Raw genomic sequence first — 8,345 nt, 5'->3', positions numbered from 1 at the left:
CGCAGGAATTTTAATGATTGGCGTCCCAAGCACGCACTCTACGCAGCTCCTTCTTCAGCCAAGGCCCTTCTCTCTTCTCCTTCGATCTCTTCTCCCCTCCATTCTGCGAACAAGGGCGAAGCGGCTCGTCCGTGTTCGAACGTGACCTGAGTGGTGCGCGCGCGCGCGCGCGCGCGCAAGACGAGCAAGGTCCTCATTGCGCCGCAATCGCAACACCCTCAGTGCGCGTCGGCCCTCTCGCAATTTCATCTCGGAAAGAGCTCCACCTTCTCCAACACTTTCGGCCCGAGCCCTCCTTGTCCTCTCTCTCTCTCTCTCTCTCTCTCTCTCTCTCTCTCGCTCGCTCTCGCTTGCCAAAAATAACCTCACAAGCGAGCGCCTTCATCGAGAAAGTGGCCTGCAAAGTGAGCGCCGCTCATGGCCGCATGGCGTGACTCCACTCCTCGCAAGGCCGCGATGGTACACGCTAACGACAGATTGCGTAGCGTATGCGAGCGACGAACTAGCCAATCAGCGCCATTGGCCCTGCGACAAAGAGGTATATAAGCCAGCCTCCTCAACGCTTCATTCGCTCTTACCTCGACATCTCACACACTGCAAGGGCACAATACAGCACAGCACAGCTCCAGCAACACAAATTCAGAGCACAGTCGTCCTTGAGAAGCTTCATATCGTACGACGAGACGAGCTCATCGAGCACTTCTCCCGCACACACACGGCCATCATCAAGCTCCCTCGTCGGTTCGGAGTCAAGCACACAACCACGAACCCAACCAGCTTTCAACATGCGTTTCGCAGCGGCAATTTTCATCTCTCTCGCCGTCGTGCTGAGCTCCGTCGCGGCTCTTCCGCTCGGCAAGGCATCTCCTTGGAGCATCGCCGCAAGAGACAATGATGATGGGCCCAACATCGGTAGTCAAGCGTTTGCGCTGACTGTGGACAGCGTCAATCAGCAACTCGACACCTTCGCCGCAGGCTTCCAACAATTCCTCGCTGGAGATTTGTGAGTCGTATTTCCCTTTGACTTTGCACGCAGCACGCAGCACGGAGCCTCACTCTCGCGCTTATTGCCGGTCCCCCCCCCTTTTTTTTTGTTTTCGCGCCCCACGCAGCGAGCAAGGAGAGACGCTTCAGCTGCTTTTGAACGACCTTACGGATAGTATCCATGCAGGAGCAGACGCTCTATCGGACCCGGCAGTCCACATCGAAGGCAAAGAAGTGCAGGGCGTTCAAGCGCTCTTGAATCACGCGTGAGTAGTGCGATATCCGTCCGTGATCCTTGGTGCATATCTGCTCACGCGTCCTCTCGTCGACTGCCGAATACTAGCGAATCCACTGTCAATGCTACGATCGAGTCGTTGATCGAGGCGCAGTACGCTCTGCTGATGGTCGGCGCAGCCAAATACATCTACAAATCCCTCCCAGCTCTCGGTCGAGCCTTCGAATCCTTCAAAGATCTCTCCTCCATCCAATCCTACTCCCACGAACACTCCCAGTCCGACTTTAGCGCCGAGGTGCACAAGAAGCTGGACAGGATCGTGGGTTGGATCAATGTGGGATTGAACGCTTTTGGAAGGGAGCGCATTTCGGCTGCGTGGATCGAGGAAAAGGGAATCGCGCCTTGCGATCAGTACACGGACAAGGGTGTCGTTTGCAAGCCGAAGGAGGAGCACTTGGAGAGCCAGGTGGTGCCCGAAGAGCAGACGCAGACGCAGGCGCAGGCGCAGGCGCAGAACCGGGATCAGACGCAGAACCAAGACCAGACGCCCGGCCTCGGACCTGATGGACAGCCTCTGCAGCTCGAGTCTGATACCACGACCAAAGATGCCCAGCCAGTGGCTCCACCGACCAAGACTATCGACGGACAGCCAGATTCCAAGTCGAACGGCGGTGACACACCTCAGCCAGAGACTCTCGAGCCCGGTCCTCCAGAGGAACCCTCGCGTCTCACACAAGCCGGCAACGATGGTGCCGTCCCTCCCAAGTAGTATGTAAGCGCAAACAAAGCAGCAGGGGAAATGATGGGCGGCAAGTGTTTTGAGTGGCAAGAGTCCGCTCCCTCATGCCTCTCCCCATTCCATGCGAGCCAGTTGGGACATATTTGTTTCTCTGTACGAGATTGACGAACTCTGGTAATGAATCTGCTTGTCCAAACGAAACGTCCTACGCGTCTTATCGGCGCTCCCGATGCCGCGGCTACAGGTAGACGAGCTTCAGACGCTGCAAGGACCCAGCAACATCTCGTTGGCGATGCTCGTCTCGCTCAGCATCTCTGGTCATCCGTTCATCTCCAACGATATGGACGCGCATGTCGAGATGAGGTGGAGCGATGTTTCCGTCTTCGCGCCGATTCGTTCGCAACAGCTTGGCACAGCGCAGACGTACGGCTAAGCGAACCGCATTTCATTGCCATCGCAGTGAGACGCCGCCTTTGCGCGTCAAAGGACTCCCCAGATCTAAACGGCAGCGGCAAAGAGAGGTAAGTCGGGCGAAATAGGCGCCTCAGCTTTACTGAGACGAATGATCCTCCAATAGCACCACTGTACCGTGGATCCCTTCCTCACGACGTACTCACCTTGAACGTCTTGCCATAATGTCCGCTGACGATGCTTTGGCCCTCCGAATCCACATCGACGCTCATCACCTTGTCAGCCGTTCCAGGCACGCCCGAGCCCGAGTCGAGGACCCTAAGCAGTTGGAAGTCATCCGCCGACCAGAGCTTGACCAATCCATCGTAGCCAGCAGTGACGAGGTAGCTACCGCTCGTATCCATTCTCATCTCTCCATCCTCTTCCTTCATCGAGCTCGAATCGTCGCTGGCCGACTTTGCACCAGCTAAATCTCTCATTCGGCCAAAGTGAGACTTGCGCTCCAAGTCGGACTTGTACCAGCAGACCTCCGAAACGCTGCTCTTGCCGACGGGGAGGATGTTCCTGCATCGTAGTTGTCGCAGATCCCATATCCGTACCGTGTCGTCGCCAGACGAGGTAGCGACTTGGTAGCCGTTGGGAGCGAAAGAGAGCGAGAGGATTTCGCGAGCATGTCCATCCAAAACCATGGCGGACCTTCCTGATCTCACATCCCACAATCGACCCAGCGCGTCCAGCCCACTGACCGTGGCATAGATGCGCGTCAACTACCGAGCCTCAGAGCGCTTCTCATCTGCACCTCAACATTGCTCACCCGCTTCCGACGAGACCACCGTCCGGGTGCCAGTCCACACAGTAAACTTCCTTCGAGTGTCCTTCCTGTACCAGCAACTCTTTCCCACTCTGCACGTCCCATAGCCTCCAGGTCCCGTCATAAGACGCCGATACGAGGTGTGAGCCAGTCGGATGGAAGGAGATGCGGGCTACTCGTGCGTCGTGGCCCTTGAGCGTGCTCAGTGGAGCTGTCGAGCTGAACACGGGAGCAAGAGTGCAGCGAAGTAGCGGAGATGAGCCAGACCATACGTAGGGAGTGGATCAGAACCTGTGCAACGCATACACCCTTTGTGATGCCCAGCTAAACCTTACGCACCTCTTCTCGCCTTCCTTCTTCGGTCTAGGCACCGACCAAAGCTTGATGAGCCCATCGCTGGCCGCACTAGCCAGCTGCACACTCTCGTGCGGATTCGAGAAGCCTGATCCGGCAAAAGGATGCCAGGCGAGACCTGTGACTCTCTCATTGGGGTGACCTTGCAGAGCGCGGGTCGGTGAGATGATCAGTGAGTGCTACACGAGACCGCGTGGAGCGAACAGCGAATACTCACCGCCTAGCTCTGCGTAGACCTTGGCATCCGGCAATGTCCACAGCTTGACGCTGCCTCCCCACGAAGCCGTCGCCAAAAATCGACCATTGGTCCTGTTCTCTTCTTCCCCGTGAGTAAACGTCTTCCCGGGAGAAAAGCGAACGCTGGAAATGGGTCGCGTATCGCCCAGCTGGGATCCGAGATTTTGATAGCGCTGCGATGTGAAAGGCGAGCAGAAGCGAGCAAAGCGCGCATCAGCATCGTGGCTCAGAAAGGGATTGGTTTCGCGGTTTCGACTGGCAGCGCGCGATCGAGAAGCCTATTGCTGCTTTGGACCCGCACGCGTCATTGTGCAACTCCTCTCGTCAGAGACTCTTGCCTCAGGTCTCCTGGCTGCGCCCTATGCGCTCGTCATTCAGACCATCTGCGAACCTCGTCTGGCCTTCGCACCCTCTTGCATTCACACCTCTGCGCAACAGAAGCTTTGTTGCACTGCGGCCAAACGTGATCACCCAGCCGACCGACCGCTCCTGCCCTCCTGCCCACCATACTCACTTTCAGAGGTTCGTAGATCTCCCTCCTCCTCGCTACGATCTTCTGCAGCGATATCTTGCTCTGAGCTAGCTCGTGGGCGTGTCGTGTCCGGGCGCTGAGATGTTGAAGCAGCATTCAGGCGGCGAAGTCGAACAGGCAAGATTTGAGAAGCGGATGGCGGTGGCATGGAGCGTGGAGCGTGGAGCGTGTAGCGTGGAAAGTCAGCTATTTATCCATGAACAAGCCAGCCTGCGTTTGCGGGACTTTTCCTTCGCATACAAACTGGTTTCAACCAAGGAGGCGCGACTCACGAGATCAAGCTCCATCCCGCTAACCTTCTCCGAGCGCTCAAGAGCTCCTCTGTACCTTCTGTAAAGAACTCCTCCTCTTGCTGAAGGCATTGTGAGGCGTAAAGTGGCGTGAGTCGGATGGCGGAGGCGTGTCGGAGGCGAGCGGCCAGAGATGGATGAAGTAGCAGTAGAGCAGCAGCGGTACCGTCAGTTTGAACATTCTATGCCACCTAAGCTACTCGGTCGCGTACAGCCGAGCTGTCGCTCTCGAGCGTCCCTGCCTCGTCCCCGCTTTGCAACATCTCCACCCTCCTCGCAGAACACAACATCGTAGCGCTCGACTGACCTCATCCTCGCTCTCGCTCTCGCTCCTTACCTCCTCCTCCTGCTCCTCCTCTCCCGCCTCTTTTCTCCTGATCTTTTCCCTCAAAAGGCATTCCCTCAGCCTGACGCGCCTATCATCCTTGCGCTCTCCGAATGTCCAGATGGGCTCCTTCAGCTCTCGAAGACGCTGTTGGACGCGCAGGTCGTCGGTCGGCACGACCAGCGAGTGAGATTGTAGGCGCTCGTCCAGGGCCCGAGTGAGCGTGGCGTCGGCCATGGACACGTGCGCCGAGGTTGAGGCTTGCGCATTCACTGAGAGGAGAACAGAGCGAAGAGTAAGCAGCTGAATCGAGACGCCAGAGCGGAGCAGGCGTAGAGAGGAGTCAAGCAAGGGCGGAGGAGGCGGGGTCATGTGCACCAGAACAGGCGCATACATCCACCTTGCCGTACAGCGGCACTGCCGAGGAGACCACCCTGGCCGTTCAAGGCTGTCCAATACGAGACAGCTTCGGCTCATCGATCGAAGACGGAGGGTAGCAATAGCAGGAGTCTGCGTATCATTGCACCTCCTCTCTCTTTGGGCGAGTATGCCGAGATCGACACCCATCTTTGCCTCTCCTCCTCCCCGACATCATGACTCGACATCCAAGCCTCGGCTGTCTGCCTCAGCCCTCCTCAGCGCCCCATTAGCCCCTTCCCGTTCTTTTTGAGCGCTCAGTGTGGCAGCTCGGCACGCCAGTGCCCCACTCCAGGCCGCGCACACTCACCATTCTGCAACTGATCCAGCTCCACTCCCTCCATCATTCGCGTCTCCTCCTCCTCCTCCGAGCCCGAGCCTGCTCCTGCAGATCCGCGTCGATCCACCTGCATTTCGTCTCTGCGGAAGCGTGCGGATCGGTGAGGCCTGATCGGAATGGGCTCAAGTCGAGATGAACGTGATCGTACGGGACTACACGCTGGGCTTTCGATGCGCTTGAAGATTGGTTGGAAGGCCGGGTGCTGCGTATGCGTGTGCGGCGTTGAACGCTTCAGACCGAGTCGAGCGAGCGTGAGATGCTATGCAGCAGTGCGATGCGCTATCCTCGAAGATTGCTCGATGGAAACACTTCGGACAGGGCTCAGCGCGATCGCATTCGCGCTCGCGCTCGACCCGGCCTGATGCTCTGCCTGGCGCCGAAATGTTCGCACGCGAGAGTGCAGTGATAGAACGCTCGCCCAAGCGATCTGGGACGACGACGGGCAGCGAGACTGCAGTGCGTCGCTGCGTGGGACTGTGAAGCGCTTGAAAGGAGCCGAATGAGGGCTGCGCGCGTGAGGGATGGAGGATGTGGACCAGCAGCAGCATCGCGTATTCCAGCTGATGCGGAGGTTCGCGCGCGCGAGTGCACGCGAAAAACAGCTGACATATCGGCCGATAGACGCGCTCTTCGCGTCGCGCCTCCACACGCACGACGGATGCTTCGGAGTGTTGGCAGGGTTGAAGCGACGGGAGACATTTGACTGTGACTCCCACTTGAGTCACTCAGTCCAGTGTGCACACGCAATGGGTAGTGAGTACCTGCACGGCTTGTGCTGAGGAGCTTGCCACGTTCAGCAGGATAGTGAGGGGGGAAAAGCAGGCAGACAGAAGAAGTATTGGTCAGGTGATGTAGCGCTTCGGCTTTGAGGCCACAGGCAAAGGTCACAAGAGCCAGGTTGAGGGGCAGATGGAACACTACAATTGTCCAGCATCAAAGCTAACACATCTTTTGTCTCTCCTGTTTCCTTGCAGCACTCATCTGGTCCTGCTAATATGGCGCCTCTTGCTCAGGCGGGCAAGCACACTCAACAAGAATTGTCTCTTCATGAACAGCTGCCCAAACAATTCATACGTGAAAGTGACATGCAGCCCAACTTTGCTGTGAGCCCATGGCCAATGCTTTAACCCTTGCACGCATGCATAAACGCTCCTGCCAAAGCGAAGGAGTCATCATTGAGATCATTGGGGTTGAGATTTTTATTGACATGTTTAGGGGCCAGGTTGATCAGGCCTTGATGGCTTGCAGATCAGCTGTGTCATTTGAATAGATCTGAGAGACTAGAGGTGCTGCTTCGGGAGGATGTGGGATGCAAAAGCGAGACAGAAGTCAAAGCGCGCAGGAAAGACTCACCTAGTCAACAGCTCTAGTGCTTCCTTACAGCACCATTTTGGCCTGCAAGAAGGAGTTTGAGCAGCAGAAGACACTGGCTCAGCTCGATGGCAGGGGCAAGGCAAAGTCAGCTTACAGCAAGGGGCTGATGCCTCTGGATACTGGCAAGGCAAAGATGGCTTTGCCTATGCTTCTGAAGGGAATGCAAGCTTGACCCTAACCCTAACTTGGAAGTTGGCTCAGCGCAGGAGGAATCCAGAATCATGCCCTTGACCAGCAGAGTGCAGCAGCGGAAAGCGTGAACCTTACCACCAATTGTCTGTTGTCTGAGTCCTGGATCAACAAAAGCAATAGCAAGGAAGAAAGCAGGGCTCAATACTTAGCGCCTCGCGCGCTCGTCTTACAATCGTAAGGTGACTTCATGGCTCCTCTGCCTTGAGATCTTACGAACAGCAGATCTTACCAACAGCAGGACGGCTGCACCGGAAATCACCCCTCTTGCTTGCTACACCAACTGGCGCAAATGGCTCACATGAATGTGTTCTGGCCCGCTGCTCATTCCTTGCCATTCCCTCGACCATCATGAGCGCCGAGCAAATGCACCCGGCCTTTTTGGCCTTGGCCGACTCTGAACAAGAACAAGGTTCTTCACCTGAACTGTGGTTCGAGACAAGGCAACAGCAAACAATCGGTGGACGCAAATCACTCGGAGATTGGCTCAGCGCAGGAGAAGTGCAGAATCATGCCCTTGGTCAGCAGAGTGCAGCAGCAGAAAGCGTGGACCTTACCACCAATTGTCTGTTGTCTGAGTCCTGGATCAATGGGAGCAATAGCAAAGAAGGGACTTACTTCTTCTCCGCCGCCAGGCAGCATAATCTTCCTCGTATTGTCAGTGCAAACCATGGGCGGGTGCTTCCCAACAACCAACCTGACGCCGTCTACCCGCAGCAAGCCTCGCACCAGCCATTGCTGTTGTAACTGGCCTGTTGAGCGTTGCTTTGCTTGTAGCTGTTGTGAGTGGTCTGTTGAATGTTGCCATCTTGCACTTCTGCCACAGACTCAATGCAGAGAACCAGCAGCTCAAGAAGCAGCTGAAGCAGAGCGAAGCTGATGGAGAGAATCTCAGGAGCAAGAATCAATCACAGGCAGACAAGCTGAAAGGCCTGTACAAGAAAGGATTTGAGCAGCAAAAGACTTTGGCCCAGCTCATTGGCAAGAAGCAGGCAGGACCATCCCATCGCAAGGCGGCGGTGCCTCTGATCACCATCACTGACAAGGCAAATATGGGCGTGCCTGATCTCCGTCTGCCCCAAGCTAAGCCGTCAGCTAGCAAGCCCC

The 8,345-nt window shown here is 56.6% G+C and overlaps 3 protein-coding genes across 3 annotated transcripts; 2 read left to right on the top strand and 1 right to left on the bottom strand.

Annotated features, from left to right (window-relative positions):
* Window positions 1–785: 785 nt before the first annotated feature.
* On the top strand, window positions 786–1,988 carry IE81DRAFT_331323 (hypothetical protein; the record flags this gene model as incomplete). The annotated part of the gene is made up of 3 exons (XM_025515240.1): window positions 786–1,003; window positions 1,113–1,250; window positions 1,328–1,988. The coding sequence occupies 3 exons, from the start codon at window positions 786–788 to the stop codon at window positions 1,986–1,988; spliced, it is 1,017 nt and encodes a 338-aa protein (XP_025368064.1).
* Window positions 1,989–2,438: 450 nt separating this feature from the next.
* On the bottom strand, window positions 2,439–5,155 carry IE81DRAFT_335114 (WD40 repeat-like protein; the record flags this gene model as incomplete). The annotated part of the gene is made up of 8 exons (XM_025515438.1): window positions 2,439–2,456; window positions 2,576–3,110; window positions 3,184–3,399; window positions 3,520–3,676; window positions 3,752–3,944; window positions 4,286–4,379; window positions 4,576–4,655; window positions 4,901–5,155. 8 exons carry the CDS (start codon window positions 5,153–5,155, stop codon window positions 2,439–2,441), a joined length of 1,548 nt encoding a protein of 515 aa, XP_025368063.1.
* Window positions 5,156–7,589: 2,434 nt separating this feature from the next.
* Window positions 7,590–7,985, top strand: IE81DRAFT_348850 (hypothetical protein; the record flags this gene model as incomplete). Its single annotated transcript, XM_025516304.1, has 1 exon — window positions 7,590–7,985. One exon carries the CDS (start codon window positions 7,590–7,592, stop codon window positions 7,983–7,985), a length of 396 nt encoding a protein of 131 aa, XP_025368062.1.
* Between the last annotated feature and the right edge of the window lie 360 nt (window positions 7,986–8,345).

The sequence above is a fragment of the Ceraceosorus guamensis genome (assembly GCF_003144195.1).
Source record: "Ceraceosorus guamensis strain MCA 4658 unplaced genomic scaffold IE81scaffold_54, whole genome shotgun sequence".
Taxonomy (NCBI): domain Eukaryota; kingdom Fungi; phylum Basidiomycota; class Exobasidiomycetes; order Ceraceosorales; family Ceraceosoraceae; genus Ceraceosorus; species Ceraceosorus guamensis.
Note: the sequence above shows the minus strand (reverse complement) of the source record. Positions and strands in the feature narration are given on the sequence as shown.